General features: G+C 40.4%; 2 protein-coding genes across 2 annotated transcripts; one reads left to right on the forward strand and one right to left on the reverse strand.

Annotated features, from left to right (window-relative positions):
* Positions 1 to 5,010: 5,010 nt before the first annotated feature.
* On the reverse strand, positions 5,011 to 6,558 carry LOC133881313 (uncharacterized). Its single transcript, XM_062320236.1, has 5 exons — positions 6,385 to 6,558; positions 6,036 to 6,269; positions 5,851 to 5,943; positions 5,663 to 5,764; positions 5,011 to 5,562 (listed from the first exon to the last, which is right to left on the reverse strand). Exons 1-5 carry the CDS (start codon positions 6,556 to 6,558, stop codon positions 5,011 to 5,013), a joined length of 1,155 nt encoding a protein of 384 aa, XP_062176220.1.
* A 3,918-nt stretch (positions 6,559 to 10,476) lies between these two features.
* Positions 10,477 to 11,847, forward strand: LOC133882619 (uncharacterized protein At5g49945-like). Its single transcript, XM_062321831.1, has 3 exons — positions 10,477 to 10,678; positions 10,766 to 11,000; positions 11,552 to 11,847. The coding sequence occupies exons 1-3, from the start codon at positions 10,523 to 10,525 to the stop codon at positions 11,554 to 11,556; spliced, it is 396 nt and encodes a 131-aa protein (XP_062177815.1). The 5' UTR covers positions 10,477 to 10,522; the 3' UTR covers positions 11,557 to 11,847.
* The last annotated feature ends 11,199 nt before the right edge of the window (positions 11,848 to 23,046 follow it).

Below are 23,046 nucleotides of genomic sequence, written 5' to 3' on the forward strand. Positions count from 1 at the left end.
AATGGTTAGTAAATAAACTTCTAACCATGTGTGTTCAAGGGTATGAGAGAATTTATAAAGTGTTCACATGATTACTCATGTCAAGGGAAGGACCAATAAATGCAATCATGTCCAACAATTAAAGCATGAGAATAAGGTGTCAATAAAGTATTATGGCAATCAAGATACCTATTTCTCATGAAATAAGGAAAATTGAGGGCATATAAAGAAAGATTGCATGAAGTATAAGAAATGACCTAAAATAAAGATAATCTCATATATCTAGTATGTCATGAATCTCCTTTAGTGACTCATTCAAATATATTGTGGGTTGATTATGGTTTATCAATCCACGTTGTCAACACAAATGCAGAGTCTTTTTAAAATGAATAACACGTGTTTATAATTTGAGCTTGTTGGGATCTATAGGTTAATTTTAAAATTCAGTCATAATTTTGACCTCAAAAATGATTTATATTCCATAATTTTTTTTAGAAATTTATTTTCTAGTTTGGCTTGTTATTAAAAATTTCAATTTTATTTTAAACTTGAAATTTTTCTTATTTTTTGGTGGAATATTGGTTGGGGTTTATTTAAAGTCTATTTAAAATTGACCTACGTCCCAATTTTTGAAACAAAATTATTTGTTTATTTCTGCATAGTGATGTTGACGTAAAGTAGAGTCTTTAAGAATTTAAAAATGCTCTTGTTATGGCTTTGGAGATTGAAATATATCTCCATACAGAAAATAAAAGTCGGTGATTTACTGACTTTGGTACTTGTGTGGATTGCATAAGGGAAAGCATACCAACAAGACCATTAGAGGTGCCAAAGAGAGCCTTTTAAAATTCTTGAGATCATGTACATTGAAATATGTTAACCTTTCCATACTCATTGCCTAAATGGTTAGAGATATTTTTATCTCTTTCAGTGATGACCATATAAAGTTTATGTATGTCTATCTTCTAAATATTAAAGCTGGGGTATTGAATGCTTTCAATATCTATAAGGAAGAAGAAGAGAAATAATATGAAGATCATAAGATCTAATATAGGCATAGAGTATTAAGGTAGGTACACACAAAGGGAAATGATTAGTAATACTAATCTGCTATTACCCTTATAGAGTAAAGCTTTGAAGACCATTGTGTATATGTTAAACAGTATTCCATCTAAGGTTGTCCATAAGACACCTTTTAAAGTATGAAATAGATGGAAGCTTAGTTTAAATTATTTACACATATGGGGTTGCCTTGCTAAAGCGAGGATTTATAATCCTCGCCTAAGGAAATTAGATTCAAGGACAATCAGCGGATCTTTTATAAGCTATCTAGTAAACTTTAAAGGGTTTTAATGTTTTATTATCCTTCATATAAGCCTAGAGTTGTTGATTGTAAAATTTCTAGAGGATACGGAACCTAGTGGGAGTGCTCATTCACATAAATTGGAATTTGAGGAAGCACTAGAGTTGGCCAAATCTCCTCCTCATAGAGGATGATTGATTGTATTCAGGAAAATCAGATTGATTATCCTGAGCCACAATCACTTCTAGAACAACCAACTCATACAGAACAGGTTCAAAATCTATTCTCCCATTGCAAAATGCAGAGGAAGTAGAATTAAGAAAATCCTATAGAATAAGTAGATTAACAATTCTTAGTGATTATGTTGTATATCTTCCAGAGTCTGATGTTGACGTTGGACATAAAGATGATCCAAATTTGTTTTCACATGCTATGAATGGAGAAAACTCCTCATTGAGATTCAGTGCCATGAAGTGAGAGTTAAGTCCATGGCTGAAGGGTCGAGCTAGACTCGTAGCCAATGGTTTTACTCATAAGGAAGGCATTGATTATCGTGAAACATTCTCTCCAGTGTCTAAGGATGGTTCATCAAGATGATCATAGCATTAGTAGCTTATTTTTGATCCAGAGCTACATCAAGTGGATGCGAAAACAACTTTTCTGAATAGGGATCTTAACGACGAGGTTTACATGAAACAATCAAAAGGTTTTATAAATAACAGTCAGAAAGCTTGCAAATTAAAGAATTCTATTTATGGGCTGTGATAGATCTCTCAATGGTAAGATACTTTTTACAAGGTTATTGTTTATAGAAAACCTTGTTGATTAGTATATATACCTTAAGGTCAGTGGGAGTACAGTAATCTTTCTAGTCCTATATTTGCAAGTGGTGATTTAGGTTTGCTACATAAAGTTCACAAAACTTTGAAATGAAGGATTTGGGTGAAATCTCTTATGTCTTTTGACATAGAGATTCACAGAGACATAAAGAATATTAACATTGTCTCGGAAGGCCTACATTGAAAAAAGTTTTGGAAAAAAAATTTAGAATGAAGGATTTGCACCTTCAGTAGCAATTAAGAGGGACTAATTAAATACAGATTAATGTCCCAAAAGGTATTGGAATAAGGGCAGATGAAAAGTTTTAAGCGTCTGCATTATACATAACCATATGACTGACAATAAGTATATTGAGTCAATAAAGTGCTGCAAATAAAGCCTTGCGGTATATGCAAGGAACCAAGAAGAACAACTTAACCTAAGGATACACTTTCCATTTGAAGGTGGTTAGTTGTTTAGATTTGAGTTTGCTGATTGTGTAGATAGTAGAAAGTCTACTCTAAGGTATATATCTTTTTATTGAAGGATAGATCCTAGAGATGCAGTTTGCAGACTATAGTTGCTACGTCTACCAAGAAAGCTAAAAGTCTAGCGTGCTATGAATTTGGTACACAGGCATGATGGTTGAGATATTTGTTGAAAGTCTCAATCTTGTCGATTTTACAGTTAGACCATAAAGATACTCTGCGGTAATTCTACTATAATCTTCTTTTATACGAATAAAGAGTAGAAGTAGAAGTAAATCGACGTTAAGTATCTCAGTACGAGAGATAACATTAAGAGACATAAAGGGTCTATTGAGCATATAAGTACTGAATTAATGATTGCGGATCCCATGACTTAAAGTTTACCGGTAAAGAAAGAAAAAAAGTCATGCGGAATATATGAGACTCATTAATTCATTTTCGCTTGGTTTGTCTCTTTTTGGTCTATAGACATAAAGTTATTGTAATAAAGATTTTTTGTGCACATTTGTTATTTTATCCATGAGGATAAATAAAGTTGGACCCGAATGACTTATAGGAAGTTCATTCATAAAGCTTGATTATCCATAAGGTACTCATGTAAGGAGTGTTTTACATCGTGATACATGGAAGGGACGACCTAATTTTATAATGGTTTTACCGCCATGATTCGTGTGAAACATTTCTTAACTGAGTTGGAGGATTCCATAAAAGATTGGCCAAAACTAAAGAACCTAATACCATATGGTCATGTGTTATAAAGTCCAAGTGGGAGAATGTAATATATTATTCCTTTTTGGTTGTGGCCTTTATATCACATTTACGGTATTTACTATGTTTATTATTTTTTCAATAAACATATACGGCATTATGGATATTTCCATTAATTTAGATTACCGTAAATATGGAATCGGTATTATGGTTATTTCTATTAATTTAGATTACCGTAAATATGGAATCGGTTAATTGATTTTAAAATCAATTAACGATATTGTTTCCTTGATGGAAGGAAACAAATACGGTGTTTACCATTTTGAGGGTCCCTAACCTAGCCTATAAATAGAGTGCCTGTGTACACCATCAGTACAGCCATCAAGCAATAGGCATAGGTTAGAAGATCTCTCAAATAATCTTTCTTGTTCTTCAGATGGATCGTGGAGACGCTTGAGCAAACATGGCTAGAGGTAAGCCTAAATCCTGTTTATTCGTTTTCCGCTGCGCATGTTAGATTAAATAATATGTTGATTATTTCTAACACCATGGTGAACAAAGAAATGGGGAAAATTAGCAAACAATGAATTATAAGGCTACAAAAAACCAGCCAAGGACCAAAAATAGAGGGTGAAGAGGACAGGTCATGGTACGGAATACATAAGTTCAGATCTGCATTTGAGGAAGAAGACAACGGTAATAATAATAATAAATGCTCTACAACCGGTGCAGGAATTTTTATATTTTTATAAATGAGAGATACAACCAAAGGTAAGGTACTGCAGGGTGAGTAAACAATGAGGCAAGAAGAAAAAAAAGTCAGTAACAGAGATCAAGGAGTACCCAGTCACACAACTATACTACAGACCAAATAAAAACTACAAAAATTTAAGTAATTTGTGACCAATGTTTAGTGGCCTTTCAGGCACCCTGAAAGGCCACTAAACATTAGTGACATATGGTTAGTGGCCTTTTTAGAAGGCCACAAATGAGTCAGTCAGTATTTCTGACTTTGTGGCGTGTCAGAGGCACACGCCACTATACCTCTGACACGCCACTAATTGTGGTAATTTTTTTTTAAAAAAAAAAACCTAAAATCCTGCAATCCAAAAAACCTAAAAACCTGTAATCCGAAATTTGGTATTGGCTTACAACAATTCTATCAATCCATAATCAACACAATTGCAACAATTTGAATTTTTATCAACAGTCACAACTAAAAAAAAAATTATTCCAAAAGTTTCACTAAACATATATATATAACATAGATTCATAATACTCAAACTAAAACTTACAACAAACAAAATATACAATATTATCAATCTTTGTCCTAAATTAATCCCAAAAAGTCTTTCCAAAAGTTTCAATAAAAATATGTCATAAATTCATAACAATCAAAACAAAGGTTTCAATAAACAAAATATATAATCAATCTTTGTCATAGATTGATAACAAAACCAGAACAAAAAAAGGCAAGTACATATTTGCTAACTAAAATAAACCTAAATGTTACCCAATATCAATCGTTGGCAAGATTTTCATGATCGGGTAACTGCATAGCATTTTCCGTAGGATCTGTGAATGATAAAACAAATATAGTATGTTAGCAAACAATATGATCAAATTATATAAAGTCCTAAGCATTTAACAAAGTGTGAATTTAAACAGACGTAATCATACCACGAAAAAAAAAACCCATTAATTATTACCTGATCAGCTATCAACAGATGACACATTCATATGATGTGCAGAATTTTTGTCTGGAACTATATTATCATGAGAGACTCCAGGCACGGATACTGATTGGCGCCACAATGACTCCATTTGGCTAAAACGGGACATAATCTGAGATTGTGCTGCCAACACCTCATCCATTTGTAACTTGTATCGTGCCCGCTCACCCTCAAGTACTCTCTCGATCTCAGAAGCTTGTCTTGCCCGCTCAGCCTCGAGTGCTTTCTCCATCTCAGAACTGTGTCGTGCCCTCTCAACCTCGAGTGCACTCTCCATCTCAGAAACAAACATTTCTTGCAAAAAGACGGCGTGCCCTTGATTTTGTGAATGCGGCTGTGATGGTGTATGGTAAGAGCGTATGGACCCTCGCACAGGCCAAATATTTGGTCCAACCTGCCTAACTCTGCCGGCGTACTCCGGCTTGTTGCCAAGCTCCTGGGCATACGCATCGTCATGTCTCCAACGTACCATTCCTTGTGTTACGCTTGACGATTCGGCAGAGTCGGTTGGCATTAGCATCACCATCCTTTCCTGCATGTAGTATTAAATGTTGGTGCGTCAAACTAATGTGCATCGTAAATAAATAATTACACATATAAGTAAAACAATATATGAAAGATGAATAACATACACATCTCTCTTTTACTATATCATTTGGATAGCTTCCATCCTTCTTCGTGTGAGTTTTTATGTACGCTTGTGCTCGCGTAGGAGGAGTGCCATCCTTGACAGTCTGCTAAAAGAATAAAACATTATAACACATGTTTATATATATAAAATGTTTACATTTATATGTATGGAATAAATTGGTGCACATACTTCTTCGTGTGACAACCTCGCATAGTTTTTGGTCCCCGTGCAATGAGGAGTATTTTGCAATGCTCGTAATTGCTTCATATGGTCAGCATACTCCTACACAATTAACATTCTTATTATGTAAACACTAACACAACTAAATGAAATTAATGAAACTACACCAAATAGTAATATAATTCCTGACTAACCTGATACTCTTCGTCACACCATTTATTCAACAACGCATCCACGTCCTCAGGGCGATAGTTGGAGAGTCTTCTTGCCCCTACTCTTGCTCGTACCATCTCAGGAGTATCGCCCCGTTGAATGCCTAATTTAACTTTTGTGCTGTGTCTCCAATTCTTGAGCTTTAAACCTATATCCCGAAACGCATCTCGTTTTACTTTTTGTAAATCATAATTTGGTGGGATGTAAAAGTCCACCTACACAAGTTGGAAGATGATAAATAAAAATTTTTTAAAAAAAAAGTTTGACGGTACGTAAAAGTCCACTTACCATCAGGGCTTCTCATATATCCTCCTTTGTACGAGCCGGTACATGCGCCCAATCGTCTCGTAAATGCACATAGTTTCCGCTCCTTATTAGCTTCCCGGTTTGCCGTCTAAATTTATTGGCGCTAAATCCTACGGGTTGCCAGCCTGGATTATAATCCATCACGACCCTCTTTCCCACGGGGATCTCCCATGCCTTGTGCGGGTCCATAATGGTCATAACTTTAAAACAAGTGCTGCCATCCGGATTAGTACCTATAACATTAATAGATATTGATGTTAATTATTTCGAAACGAATATAAAATGCAAAACAATAAATACGTATATATCCTTTAAATTTATAAAAATATGTACTTACATCTGATTCACGTTCAGCACTTGTGTAGCAAGCTCATCCTCAGGTTGTGCATCATGTAGGCCCTCCGCGGACTGTGCATCATGTAGGCCCTCCGGAGCTTGTGTCTCATTATAGTCTGAAAGATGTGTCTTAGTATCATGAGAACCCGACATGCTACAGTCGAACAGCCGCGCCACGTGACCAGGGGAACACGCTTCTAATTGGCTCACTGTCTGCTGCATTTGAGGTAGATGACCAAATGTATTATCTTCGATGTTGTATTGGTATCCTGAGTGATCATCTGCGAATACTGGTCTATACCCTGCCTCTGTATGCGTAGGGTCGCTCTCTGTGTGCGTAGGCTCGCTAGATCTCGATCCTTGGCTCTTATTCCGCTTCATAACACGTGGGATTCTATAACTCATTGTACTCTGCAAAATAAATCACATATTTATACATTATATATCAACTATATGCACCACAGTATTTAAATGAGTCACATATTTAACAATCAATCAATGTAGAAATAAATATTTTAAAATATCAAATAGATTTTTTTTTTTTTTGACACATACACTAGGACCAGATCTAAGTCAGGTCGGATGTGATCGAAGTCATCTCGTAGATCATGATCATTATTACTGGTCAATAGGAGCGGCTCGCACTCGTGGTAGTTAGCACATGCATCATCATGCCCTTCATCACCAACATCGTATATGTTCCTAGGTTTAGTTCTTACAGCGCAAGCCCAACCTGGGTCCCGTTCATCTTCAACGTAAAAAACTTGGTCAACTTGAGTAGTTAGCACGTACGGCTCATCGGTGATCAACTTTCCCGTGTGTACAAGTTTTTTGAAATTGACAAGCACTAGCCCATACTCATTCACCTTGTACCCTATGTCCCTCGTGGTGTCCGCCCAATCACATTTGAACAAAACGTACTTGGTCCTATCGTAATACTCGACCTCAATTATTTCTGTTAACTTCCCGTAGTACATTTCCCCATCAACGGTCGGCACACACACACCGCTATTCTGAGTCCTTTTTCCCACATCATGTGCTCGAATGCGAAACAGTTTGTCATTTACAACATATCTATTATATCTTATAGCTGTCTCAAACTTTCCATTTTGCTCCCAAAAACTAAATCTTAATTTTTTTAGCCACTCGTCACTCGAAACGAAGACAACTCAGAAAGAGAACCAAAATAAACACACATTGACATATAATCAAATAACTTGAATTTATTTATTCCCAAGGCAGAAGCAACGCAATTACTTCCAAAGCATATACATATATATATATATATATATATATATATATATATATATATATATATATATATATATATATATAAAAGTAGCAAAAATATTGATAATATTTCTGTCTTATTGAAATTTTTAGGCAGCCTCAAATCGAAATTCTACACAAATTTGTCTATTTCATTTCTCAAGTTCAATTATTTATTTATTTTTAAATTTTATCAATAAATAAATAATTGTGGAAAAAAATAGGAAAATGATTTTACCTTACACGGCGTCAGAGGTCGGGGGCGGCCGGGTTGCCGGTGGCCGGTGTCGGAGGTCGGGGGCAGCAGGGGTTGCTGGTGGCCGGCGTCTAAGCTGGTCGGAGAGCTACAGATGAGAGAGAGAGCTAGAGAGAGAGAGAGCTAAAGAGAGCGAGAGAGAGAAGGAGATGCATACCGTGGTCGGAGCTGAAGTTGCCGACGTCCGGCGATAGAGAGACGGAGACACACAGAGAGAGAGAGAGTAGAGTGAGAGAGGGACACAGGAGAGAGAGAGAGAGAGTACATTGAGAGAGGGAAGAAACAAAGGAGAGGGGAAGAACCGCGCAGTCCCGGGCGGTTCTAGGAAACTTAGTGGCGTGTCATTTATGACACGCCACTATTTTACTGGCGTGTCGTTCAGACACGCCAGTATTTTACTGGCATGCTAAATCAAACACGCCACTAATTAGTGAGGTGTCAAAAAATAATTTACTGCAGACACGCCATTAAATGTCCTATTTTTTATAGTTTAAAGGAAAAAAATAAAATAAAAATGAAGCTATAGAGCACTAGTAACTGATGCCCTATAAGTAGTTCTATTCCCTAAAATAGGGAAAATTTAGAAAAAGTCACAAAAAATCATTCCACAGCAGATACCCTATTTTAGAGGGTGATCATTGGGAAGCTACAGTGCTACCCAATACATTAGGTAGCACTGTAGCTTCCCAACAGGTTATTTTAATAAAAAAATCTCTCTCTCTCTCTCTCTCTCTCTCTCTCTCTCTCTCTCTCTCTCTCTCTCTCTCTCTCTCTCTCTCTCTCTCTCTCTCTCTCTCTCTCTCTCTCTCTCTCTTTTCTCCTTCACGTGTCCTTTTTAGTTTTCACCCTCCTCCTTTCTTTCTGTTCTCCTTCCTTTCCCAACCAGAACCAGTAGCTGAACCAGCCCTAATTCTACAACTCCAATTCTTAGAGCGTCAAGCACTCAACAGCCCCAACTCACTAGCGTCAAGCACTCAATAGCCCCAGCCCTCTATCAACAACCAGAAAAGAAACACTCAGAAACCAAATCGACGTGGGTGAGATTGGGGAAGCGGAAAAGCAAGCGTGGTGGAATGTCACGTCATCGCCTCCGTCCTCACTGCGGTTCCGCTACAGGCGGAGAAAGACCATCGGTGGCAGAGCATGGCGGAGAGGATGGTGGTTGTGTTCGTTCCTCACTGATGGCATCTCCATCAGGACCATCAACTTCAACGCCCAATTCCTCGATGACGACGAAACCCCCGATCTGGCAAAAAATGCTTCAATCGTTCAACGAAGATGATGGAGAGGTAGAGGGGCGGCGTCGGTAGGGAAAGGAGAAGGTAAAAAAGGAAAAAGGAGGAAGAGAAAAAAGTGAATGAGCCGATGCTTCTGGAAAGTTAAAAAGAAAAGAAAAAAAAAAGTAAAAGATAAAAACATGTTATTTTAATATATAGGGAAAGATAAAAGGAAGCTATTGTGGGGTGTTTTTGTATAGGAAAAAAAAAGTGGTTTGATTCCCTAAATTTTTCCTAAAATAAGGAAAATGGTTGGGTGTCTGATGTTAGTGCTTTAAGGAGAACAACAAGACCATATCATGTCTGGTAAGCACTTTGTACCAATGCAAAAGGAAAAGTCCAAGTATAAAAGGAAAAAAGGAAAAATATGTACAGATGGTCAACTAGTAAAAATAAGGAAAGAAGGAAGCAAGGGGTTACCTTCTTGTCTGCAGGTACTACAGTGTAGTAAGGAGAGTGTGGTGTGTGGCTGGTGGGTTGGTGAAAAAGGGGGAATGGGCTGACTTAAGTACGTATTTATAGGGCAAGAGTTTGACAATTCGGGCCTTTGCATCTAAAATTAAAATTGGGTGTAAATATTAATATAATATTATTAAAAGTAAAAGTATTTACTTAATAAAATATAAAAATCGTTTATCTAATAAAATATATTTATATATATTTTTTAAACCTTCTCATTGCTAAGCCAACCCACTATTGCCTAGTTTCATACTTAGGAAAAATTACCATTCTATCCCTTAAAGGAGTCAAGGTTATTACACTCTGTATTCAAATATTTTATTTTCAAGTCGTTGATCTGTTCCTAGATTTTTGTATGCTTCTTAGCCCTATTATCTTGTTGTGCATCTTTTGAACCACAGACAATGAAGTAAATATCAGGCAATCTAGCCCAGCCACACAACTCTAATTGTAGGAGCATCTGCAGCATGTTTCTTTGGTGTCCTTTATATAATTATACCTGGTTTTTTTTTTTCAGGTTTTTGGAGAAAAAGCTTTTGAGAAATTCGGAAAGTATTTCATCTCAATGCATTTCCCCGATCAACACCCGGGCACACACAAGAAGATGCTCTTGTTCAAGTTTGCCCTCGCAAATGCCAATAACATGGATGAAATGGTTCAATTGGTGGCTCTTGTACCTCATTATATCGACTTGATTGGGCGATACAGACTCAGTTCTCAGGTGTGTCATCTTATAGCAATGTTCTGCAATTTGACTAAACAAAAATTGAGTCGTAATTCTTTTGAACTCCTATTTGTGCAATTGCAGGCTCGATCCAAAACAGAAGGAACCAGAGTAAAGGCTGCTCAAGAGGCATATAAAGAACTTCAAAATGTCAGGCAAGAAGCTTTGCAGAAAAAGAAGGCAGAGAAGAAAAAGATGATGGAGGAGGCCGAGGCAAAGCTTGGTGCAGAGGCTATTCGCAATAAAGGAAGCAAAAGAGGGCGCTCGGCAGATGAAGAAGGGAATGCCAAAAGTAAAGATGACCCGTGCCCACTAATTCCTTGTGTTAGGGAAATTTATTAAAAAAAAAACTTTTGGTGACCCCGGACAAGCGCAGAGCCCAACGGCTATAACAGGGAGAGTCCGGAGAGGAGAGGAGGAGCAGTGAAACATTAAATGAAGGTTTTAATGGGGAAATCACTTCATAAAAAGCAGTGATCCAGCTGGCCAAAGACAACCGCTGCCATCCAGAAAAGTACAAATTGTGGCGTGAGATGATCATTTGAGACCGTCGAAGGGAATTAATGAGTATCTCAGAGTAATAAATAGCAGTACGGACTAAGAAAGAAAAAGATATAAGAAGTAACAAGGAGAAAGGGGAAGATTCAGAAAAACATCTACAGGTTCTCTGATCTAAAAGATTTTCCACCCTCCATCTTCGAATCCATTCTAATTTGACCGTCGGAGGGGGCTTGGCCGGAAACCCCGCCGGTCCTTCTGTTTTGCAGGGCGTGGAGGAAATCGTTCCAAGGTTTTGCGCTCCAATCAACTCGGAGTCCGGAGACCAATCAGGAGCTGCCACGTGTCATATTTGAAATTTGACATCAACACCTTGATTTCACTGGACAAGTATCTTCTGATATTTTACTCGAGTTTCCCTTCCAAAATTTTTGGTTCTGTACCCTAATCGCCATGTACTTCTAGTCCCCGGCAACTCCACATAGTTTTGGATTTTAAATATACCAAAATTCAATGTTGCAGAAACTATTTTTGAAGCTGCTGTTGGCTTCATTTTTACATCTGGGTGAAACTTCCACAGTAGGTTATGGCATCACTGACGTTTGTGTCCACAACAAGATATCAGTTCTGGACAGCATTGATTTTTTTCACTGCTCTGGCAGTTTGTTGTGGTTCCCAAGTGATGTCACCATCCATGAGATCATTGTTCTGAGAAATGTGGTGACGCATCACTTGAAATTAGCTTTCAAAGAAAAAAAATTGAAAACTGTAGCATTTTATTTTATTACTTTTTATTTTTTCGTTGATGACTATATTGCTGTCTAAGCATTTAACTGATCATCATATATTTAATTCTTAGTTTAATTGGATGAAGATTCCTTAGTATTGGGCTACCGAATACAATACTGGGAAAGTGGGGAAAGGGAGAAACAACATTATTGGTAGGAGTGGGAGCAGAGTATGCTGTTAAGCACTGCTGAATTCTCTTCCAGTCAACAATTGTATGGATGAAGTACCTTAGTGGGTCTCGCTTTTAAGTCTCTCTCTTATTCAGTTTTGATAGTGCCGTTTCTCTTTTCTCACTTCCCTAGTGTTGTGTAGAAAAAATGGGTGTCCGAATATAGAAATTCGGATACCCCAATAACAAGGAATTCTAATCTGGTTTCACTTGCACAAGCAGGAGTGTTAACCTAATGGGAAGTGGTAAGTTCAAATTTCTAGGTAAAGATCTTTAGAGACATCCTTTCCACAAGTTGTTTGTCATTATCAATAAGCTCAATTGTCGTGAGGATAAATGCTAGTTGATCCAATGGATCTTGGGTAATATAGTCGTCTGAATTCTTGGATCTTTGAACTCTAAGACCAAAAAATTTGAGAGTTAACACTAATGCTCAGCTTATTTCAACGTAAAATGTTTTGATCGAAAAATATTTCTAACGAAATCATTTTACAAGCGTTTGGATTGTATGGAAAATGAGCGACGGTAGGCGACGGCCGACAACTTCCAGCAGAGATCAATCGAAGGTCCGGTGGTGGTTTAGCGGTTTGAGAAAGAGAAGTTCAAACTCGAAAAATATATTACGAAATTTAAAAATAGAAACCATTTTTCAAAACTAAAGAAGTTTTTTTGGTCAAATAGAAAATATTTTCGGTTTGACTATTATTTTCGGTCATACTAAATACCGAAAAATATGGAGCATTTTTCAAAAAATATTTTTCTCCTAAAGAAACATAACCTAAAATTATAGCTTAGGAAGAAAAATAAAAAACGCTGAAAATAAAAAATTATAGCAAACAAGCCATCAGCAGAATTATAGTACTGCTTTGTAGGAGTAAAACTACAAGAGGTTTAGGATTGAATCTTGTTTATACCATAAAAATGAGATTAGAAGGAAATGTGAGACTACAATCTCGTATTTCATTGATTCACCGTATCTCTAACGAACTACCAAAAAGAAAAAAGAAACATAAATGATTCACCCTCGTTTCATCTAGAATTTTGTTTTTTGTTTTTTGTTTTTTTTTGTTTTTTTTTGTTTTTTTTCAGTTTTTAAAGAAAAATACTAGTCATATGTACCTTTTATGTTAGGCTAGCTTACGCACAAATATGACAGTGTCAGTGTGATGTGGCATGGACACGTTAGCCCTAAATTTTTTTTACATTAGCACATCCGTCTAAAAAAATTTGTTCAATCTCTTAGAGGTGGTTGATCACTCAAACCAAACATTTGGGGTGGTTGCAACTACACTCAACGTCCTATTCGACGGTCACAGCCACTAAATCTATTGGTTCCAACCACCTAATTTTGTGTTCTGACCCTACCCAATTAGGGTTGGGGTTGGTGACAGACTAGGAGGGGATGTGCAATGTTTTTTCTCTTTCAAATGAGATGGTGTATTGCCACGTCAACGTAAAGAGGAGAGAAAATGATTTTTATACATCACATTACTCTACATCAATCATACACCAAGACATATAGAGTGTGAGACTTATGCATTTGGGTCTCATATATGTAAGTCCTATAGAGATGTGTTATTTCTACATCATATTATCTTACATAATCTCATACCAAGATACATTGGGTGTGGAACCTATGTATGTAACTTAGTGTAGGATTTATGTATGATAATGTAATGTAGAAAAATTATTTTTCAGTGCCATATATATGAGTTTCATACCCAATATATCTTGGTGTAAACTTGAGAAAATGATTTCTAGGAGACGGTTAGCACTCCCTTTATATTAAAAAATTTCATTTTAATTAAAACATTGTTTTTGATATCACATCAACTGCAACTTCTTAATTAAAATCGAATTTTTTAGGTAAAAGGGCCTGTCGGAGGACAGACCGTCCTCTATCAGGCCTCGTAAAATTGATGCAGGATAACGTAGGAATATCACGTCCTAAAGAGGAGTGCGTAAAATGCGGGATACTAGTTTGCTTCCACGTCGACCTTCTCATTTCTCCGCGAACAGAAACACACAGAATTCACTTTTGCCGTCTGTCTCAGACAGTCCCACCGATGCCTCCTCCGGCTCGACACGCTAAGCTCCCGCACCAACTAAACCAAATCCGCACTTTCGTGGACGCCAAAATCAAATGTGTCCGAGACCCATATCTCGACTTCGCTGTCGAGCTAGAGAAAGACCTGAAACAAGCCATCTCCCTCAAGAACCACATCCTCTCTACCCCTTCCAACTCCCTCCCTCTCTCCACCGCCTCTCTACTCAAACCCCACCTCCACCTCCCCACTTCCACCTCCACGTCCAAGTTCTCCCTCAAATACCCCTCCCTTTTCACCCAATTCCACCCCAGTCCCCACCTCTCTCCCCACCTCACCCTCACCCCTCAAGCCCTTGCCCTCCACAAAGAAGAGTCCGCCATTCACACCTCTCCTTCTCACCGAAACGAGGCCGTTCGCCGCCTCGCCAAGCTCCTACGGCTCACCGGAGCCTCCAGATTGCCTTTATATGTGATAGAGAGGTTGAAATGGGACATGGGTCTTCCCCACAACTACTTTCTGACACTTCTCGCCGATTTTCCCGAGTATTTCCAGGCTTGCGAGGTGAGAGACGAGTTGGGCGGTGAGCAAGTGCTTGCCTTGGAGCTTGTTTCGTGGAGGGAGGAGCTGGCGGTGTCAGAATTGGAGAGAAGGGCGTGGAATGGCGGTGACTTGCGGCGCGAGAGAGGGATGCGCATTGCGTTTCCCATATGTTTGACGAAAGGTTTTGAGTTGGAGAAGAAGGTAAGGAATTGGGTTGAGCAGTGGCAAGATTTGCCGTACATTTCTCCCTACGAGAAAGCGTTTCATTTGCCGCCGAATGGCGAGCAGGCGGAGAAGTGGTCGGTGGCGGTGCTCCACGAGTTGCTGTGGTTGATGGTGTCGAAGAAGACGGAGAGGGACAATGTGTTTTGTTTGGGGGAGTACTTGGGATTTGGGGCGAGGTTTAAGAAGGCTTTGGTTCATCATCCGGGTATTTTTTACTTGTCGAATAAGATCAGGAAGCAGACTGTGGTGCTTAGGGAGGCTTATAGGAAGGATTTCTTAGTTGAGAAGCACCCATTGATGGGTATGAGGTATCGGTATATTCATCTCATGTGTTAGATTATATTCGTATTGTCCCACATGGGTTACGTTGTATTGTTAGATTATATTGTCCCACATGGGCTACGTTGTATATATGTCCTTCATGTACTAGCCTATATATATAGGCCTCTCATGTACAGTGTTTTGTGTGATTCAATATATATCCTCTCTCTCAACATGGTATCAGAGCACAGGTTCTGAATCACCAATTTATTTATTCTTTTCTCTTCCGGCCTCTTCCCAGCAATTTTCCGGCGCTGCCGTTGCTTCCGCCGTATCTCATCGCTCTGTCTTCCTCGGTTCTCCGTCTTCCAGTCCTTGTTTCGACCTGGTTTATATACCATTCGAAAGCTTGGGAGACCACCGTGCCAGAGCCGTCAAGAACAGCCCGATCGGAGCCTCCAAGCGCCGCCTGAAGATTCTGCCGCCGCCAGACTCTGCTGCCGCTCCGCTGCCAAACGATCCAGCCGTTCGATCGCTCCAATTTCAGCACAGATCCACAGATCCGCCGCCTAGCTGCTCAGGGACACCACTTTTGTCCAAATCCGACGGTCGACGCGCCGCCACGCGCCGCTACAAGATTTCAGGCTCCTGGTTCACGCGCTCACGCGCCGCCACACCTCGCGCGTGTCCTCCACGCGCTAGCCTTCTGCAGCGTAACGTCAGCCCTAGTGCCACGTCAGCTACTGCCACGTCAGCCCTAGTGCCACGTCAGTTGCTACCACGTCAGCCCTAGTGCCACGTCAGCGTTGACCGTTGACCGTTGACCTCTGTTGACCAGGTGTTTTCTACTTATTTTCTTGTTCTGATTTCATTTTTCTGGTCTATTTCTGCATTTGACATCTCCAGATGGCACAAAACGAGATTCTTACTCATATTCATGCTACATTGGATGGCACCAACTATATTGTTTGGTCCCAATTTATGAGGAGCTTTCTTAAAGGCTGCAAGCTCTGGCTTTATGTGACTGGGGATATCCCCAAGCCTACTAAAGTCGATGCCGAAACTGATGATGCTTTCCACACTCGTCTTATTGATTGGGACAGCAAACATCATCAGATTCTTACATGGTTTCGTACCACCACCATTCCCTCTATTGCGGCTTTATTTGGCAGCTTTGATGATGCTCAGGGTGCTTGGAATATGCTTGCTTCTCGTTACTCATCGATTGATGGTTCTCGCGAGTACCAGATTATTCTTGATCTCTATCGTTTGAAGCAAGAATCCGATCAGACTATTACGGATTTTTTTGCTCACATGCAGTTCTTATGGGATCAGATGGCTCTTTCTGATCCTGCTTGGAGGGACCCTATTGATGCTCAGATGTATGCTGCCCGCAGGGATCAGCATCGTCTCTATCAGTTTCTGATGGCTCTGCGGGATGATTTTGAGCCTGTTCGTGGGCAACTTTTGCATCGCTCTCCTCTTCCCACTTTGGACCAGACTGTCTGTGAGCTTGTTCGAGAAGAGACCAGATTGTCTACCTTGCGCTCTCAGCACACTTCGCATACTCATCCAGTATTGGCTGCTCCATCTCCTCAGCCCGAGCACTCTGACAGGTCTGTTCGTGGATCCTCCAAGAATCATGACAATCCTTTTTGTCGCTATTGTCGCCGTCGTGGGCATACCATTGACAAATGTTGGCGCAAGGCCAAATCTTCTACACCTGCTGCAGCTGTTACCACTACTGAGAGTGCTTCTTCTTCGGCTGCCCCAGCTGCTTCCTCTGGCAATTCTACCGGATCTACTCTCACTTTATCTCTAGCTGACTTTGAGGCAATTATCAACCGGGTCCTCGCTCGTTCTGGTAATGCATCTTCCTCTGTCCTCTCCATTTTGCCAGGTAAATCTTCCTCTTGGCTTTTTGACTCCGCCTGCTGCAACCATATGACGCCATATGCCTCTTCTTTTACTACTTCTGTCCCTCCACCACATACATCTTTAATTCACACAGCTGATGGCTCTTCTATGACGGTTCAATCCTTAGGCACTGTTCATACCCCTTTCCTTTCTGTTCCTGATGTCTTTCATGTGCCTAAATTATCCTTTAATCTCTTGTCTGTTGGGCAACTGTGTGAATTGGGTTATAGACTTGTTTTTGACTCCTCTGGTGTGTATGTGCAAGATCTTCGGACGGGCCAGACACTTGGGACCGGGCATAGAATTGGGCGACTGTTTGAGCTTTCCTCCTTACACCTTTCCATCCCTGGTGTCTCCGCTGCTGCTGCCGCTTCATCGTCGCCATCTCTTGCCCTTTGGCATTCGCATCTTGGTCATGCATCTGTGTCTCGGGTACAGGTTTTAGCTTCTAAGGGTTTATTAGGTTCAGTGTCCAATAAGTCTTTTGATTGTATTTCTTGTCAACTTAGGAAACAACCAGCTTTGCCTTTTAATAATAGTGAGTCTACTGCATCTGCTTCTTTTGATTTAATTCATTCTGATGTTTGGGGGCCTTCCCTTGTTCCTAGTATGAGTGGCTCACGCTATTTTGTGATTTTCGTTAATGATTTTTCCCGATACACCTAGGTGTTTTTAATGAAATCACGTTCTGAATTATTGGATATCTATCGCAATTTTGCAAAAATGGTTGAGACCCAGTTTTCTAAACATATTAAAGCTTTTCGTTCTGATAATGCCTTAGAATATACTCAACAGGCTTTTCAAAATATCTTAAAACACTATGGCACTGTTCCTCACTTGTCTTGTCCAGGCACCTCCCAGCAAAACGGCAGAGCTGAACGTAAACTTCGGCACATTCTAGACACTGTTCGTGCGTTTCTTCTTTCCTCTTTGGTTCCTACTCCTTTTTGGGGTGAAGCCACTCTCACAGCGGTCTACACTATCAACAGGTTGCCTACACCTCTTCTTGCTCATTATACCCCTCACGAGCGGTTGTTTGGCTCTTCTCCCACTTACCATCAACTTCGTGTTTTTGGTTCTGCCTGTTTTGTTTTGCTCCAACCTCATGAACGTACCAAACTCAAGCCTCGTTCTCGATTATGTTGCTTTCTTGGGTATGGGGTAGAACAAAAGGGTTATCGGTGTTATGATCCCGTGTCACACCGCCTTCGCATCTCCCGTCATGTGGTCTTCTGGGAGCATAAGTTATTTCACGAAGTTAGGAAATTTTGCATGCCCTCTTTTCCTCCCTTTACCACAATTCTCGAGCCACCTCTCTCTCACTCTACCTCTGGTGATATTTGTCCCGAGTCTTCCTTGCTTGAGCCGCAGTCTTCAAATGCTCATGATGTCGTCACGCTTGAGTCCCCAGGTTCTGTTCCATCCGAGGCTCCGGCTCCTGCCTCCCCACCTGCTCTTCGCCGCTCCACTCGGGTAAAGTCTCTTCCATCTCATCTCCAGGACTTTCATTGTTTTCATGCCCTAGCTGCCTTACATGAACCTCACTCCTATCGTGAGGCTTCCACTAACCCTCTTTGGCAGAACGCGATGAAAGAGGAACTTGATGCATTACACAAGAACCATACATGGGATCTGGTTGACTTGCCTCGAGGGAAGTCTGTTGTTGGGTGTAAGTGGGTCTACAAAATCAAGACTTGTTCTGATGGTACTGTTGACAGATACAAGGCTCGTCTTGTGGCCAGAGGTTTTACTCAGGAGTATGGTGTGGATTATGAGGAGACCTTTGCTCCTGTTACTCGCCTATCTTCTATGCGTGCTCTATTGGCTGTTGCCGCCTCTCGACATTGGTCACTTTCTCAAATGGATGTCAAAAATGCCTTCCTTAATGGCGATCTTAGTGAGGAAGTCTATATGCAGCCACCTCCTGGCCTCTCTTCTCCTCCGAACAAGGTCTGTTGTCTTCGTCGGGCTCTCTATGGTCTAAAGCAAGCTCCACGGGCATGGTTTGCTAAATTTAGCGCCACTGTCTCTGGTCTTGGCTACTCCATCAGCTCGTATGAATCTGCCTTGTTTATTCGCCGCACAGATCGAGGCATCATTCTTTTGTTGTTATATGTTGATGACATGATTATCACTGGTGATGATTCTCTTGGTATTCTGGAGCTCAAGCAGTTTCTCAGTCAGCATTTTGAGATGAAGGATCTTGGCACCCTCAGCTATTTTCTTGGCCTTGAGATTTCTTCTTCTTCTGATGGTTTATATTTGACACAGGCTAAGTATATATCTGATCTGCTTTCACAGGCCAATCTCACAGACTGTAAGATCGTCGACACTCCGACTGAGCTCAATGTCCGCCTCAATCTACAGGATGGCGAGCCTCTCCGTGATCCCTCTCTCTATCGGCATTTGGTTGGTAGCCTTGTCTATCTTACTGTTACTAGGCCTGATATCTCATATGTTGTCCATCAAGTGAGTTAGTTTATGGCTGCTCCCCGTTCTACCCACTTTTCTGCTGTCCTTCGCATCCTTCGCTACCTCAAGGGGACATTATTTCATGGACTCCACTTCTCCTCTTTGTCTCCTCTTGAGTTGTATGCTTATACTGATGCGGATTGGGCAGGTGATCCTACAGATCGTCGCTCCACCACCGGTTATTGTTTCCTACTTGGCACCTCTCTTATTTCTTGGCGCAGTAAGAAGCAGTCTGTTGTTGCTCGTTCTAGCACTGAGGCGGAATATCGTGCTTTAGCTGACACCACCTCGGAGCTCCTTTGGTTGCGATGGCTATTACAAGATATGGGTGTCACTTTTCCTTCCGCTACCCCTGTCTACTGTGACAACAGAAGTGCTATTCAGATTGCCCATAATGATGTTTTTCATGAACGGACCAAACATATTGAGATTGATTGTCACTTTGTCCGTCATCATCTTCTTCAGGGCTCTCTACAACTTCATTCTGTCACGTCTCATGATCAGTTCGCGGACCTCTTCACAAAGTCTCATCCTCCAGGGCGGTTTCGCGATCTTGTGTCCAACCTCAAGATGGTCTCTTGCACTCCACCTTGAGTTTGAGGGGGGGGGTGTTAGATTATATTTGTATTGTCCCACATGGGTTACGTTGTATTGTTAGATTATATTGTCCCACATGGGCTACGTTGTATATATGTCCTTCATGTACTAGCCTATATATATAGGCCTCTCATGTACAGTGTTTTGTGTGATTCAATATATATCCTTTCTCTCAACATCATGAATAAGGTGCTAAAAAGGCGAAAGCAGGCTGTTGTTTAGCTTCTGGGCCTAAAAAACAGGCTGCTTTATCGACTGATGGTAATAGTAGAAGGAAAAGAGGAAATGTGACTGATCAGATCAATAGAGGATAACAGGTTGGAAGCTAAGTACTTATGAAGGAAGAATAAGGGAATTGGTTAGGTTTCTGTTTTTGTTTTCAGGTGCGATGCATATATTATTGTGTTTTGGTAGTTGACGATAACTTGGAAAGCCTGAAATGGCGGTTTTGTCATTGGATGGTTGTGTTCTACGGGTGAATCTTTGAAAGGAGGGGAGGGTGTTGGAAAGAAATATAAATTGGATGGTGTTTATGTGAAGATTTTATTAGGTGACAAGCAAGCGAATGGTTTGGCTTAGTTGATTGATGAAGTTTCGATTGAGAAAAAGGTGGAAGTTGGTATTGCGTGTTACATGGGTACATGAAGTTCCAAAAGGCCATAGAGGGAGAGCAGTTCGCGTCAGGGTTGATATCTTGGCTGTCAAATGGTGATATCAGGGGAACGATATCGTACCGGGACGTGCAGGAAGTAAAGCTGAAGTATGTTCCCTTCTTGACTTTTTTTTTTTTTGAACAAATCATTCTTATTAATAGTCTCAATGCGATAAACAAAACAACTGCGATAAAAAAATTAGGGACTGAAAATTCCCTACTTACAATATCATGAATGATTTGGAGAATGTCTTCCACCCAAACAGCATCTATGACATGAGTGACTGCTTCTTTAGTAAGTTGATGTGCAGCCGAATTGGCATCCCGCTTCACATGAACCACCCGAGATGACTGAAAAGACTTTAAAACATGTTTTATACCATCCACAAAATGACAATACCTGCTCGCATTTGGAGAATCCACATTAATCTCATTCACAACTTGCTGGGAATCTCATTCGAGAATAATATCAAAAAAACACCCACATCCTTGCACAGATTCACAGCAACCATACCAGCCCAAGCTTCCCCTACTATAGGGTCAACAATACTGTTTTGAGTAGTACTACGAGCCGCCACTACATGTCCCTCGGAATCTCGAATAATAGCCCCAAATCCCATCTGTCCGCGCTTTATATCCACCGCAGCGTCCCAATTGGCTTTATAATACCCTGGAGGTGGAGCCTGCCACACATGTAGCCCTTGTACTATTTCATTTACCTCATCGGTCGCTGTATTAATTCTTTTGAAAGCGCCCAGTGATTCTATTGCCTCCCTTATAACTTGTTTAGGATGACTGAAAGTCCCCCCATGTATCACAGCATTCCTACGAAACCAGATTTTGCGTGCAATAACTGCCATGAGATCCAGCTCGTCATTGTCACACTGCTCCCACATGATATGAAAGACTTCTAAAAAATCGTCACCCATAACCCTGCCTTTCTGCATTTTAGTTGGTCCACATCCCCACACGTCACTAGCAGCTGGACGGTTCCACTGGACATGAACCAACGTTTCTTCTTCTCGTTCACAAATAGGACATAGTCTATCACTAACAACACCCTTCCTAATAAGATTCACTTTTGTGGGTAGAATGTTGTTGCAAGCCTTCCATATAAACATCTTGACAGCATTCGGGACTTTAAGATTCCATATTATCTTCTATATTGTCTCACCCCTCCAGGGTTGTGATCCCCCACTTCTATTAAGAGCTTGAAGCTCTTTCTCCATATGGTAAGTACTACGTACTGAGAACAATCCATTTGTAGTACACCTCCAGATCTTGAGGTTGTAGCGGGCTCAGTGGAATATTGAGGATTACTTGTGCTTCTGTCTCCTGGAAAAGCTCCATAATCAGCACTTTATTCCATCTCTTCATCTCGAAATCAATAAGCTCAGCAACCTTCGCATCCTTAGATAGGATTCGCCTTGGTGACTGGACAGAAAAAGATATTGGGGTCGGTAACCATTGATCACCCCATATCTGAATATCTCAGCCATTCCTCACGCGCCACACTAACCCCTTTTGCAATATAGAACGTGCAAACATTATGCTCCTCCAAGCAAAGGAGGGACGTCTCCCCACTGATGCTTCGATGATAGATTTGATGGGGTAATATTTTGCCTGGAGGATGCGGGCTGCCATGGAATTAGGATCCTTCAAAAGTCGCCAACACTGCTTAGCTAAGAGAGCTTGGTTGAAGATGACCAAATCTCTATATCCCAAACCACCTTGATTCTTCGAAAAACGCATCCGTTCCGACTCATCTAATGAATCTTCTTTGTATTCGTTTGGTGCTCCCACCAAAAATTCTGCATCAATCCATTAAACTCTTTACAAAGACCAAGTGGACGCTTGAAAATACTCATACTATAAGTGAGAATTGCTTGAATCACCGGTTTTAGTAGTATTTCCTTCCCGGCTTGAGAGAGAAATTTAACCTTCCAACTATTCAATCTGTTTCATACTTTATCCTTGATGCTCTTAAAAGATTTTACTCTAGACTTTCCAATGTGTGCTGGCAAGCCAAGGTATGTATCATACCGTTGAGTAGCTTGCAGCCTCGATAGAAGTTTGATTTCTTGTCTCTTTGCAACACTGGTATTCCGACTGAAGAAAACAGACGTTTTGTTCGAATTAAGCTTCTGGCCTGAGGCAGCTTCATATTTTTCCAACAACTTAAAGATGTGACACCACT

This window comes from Alnus glutinosa, chromosome 11 (genome assembly GCF_958979055.1).
Source record: "Alnus glutinosa chromosome 11, dhAlnGlut1.1, whole genome shotgun sequence".
Taxonomy (NCBI): Eukaryota; Viridiplantae; Streptophyta; class Magnoliopsida; order Fagales; family Betulaceae; genus Alnus; species Alnus glutinosa.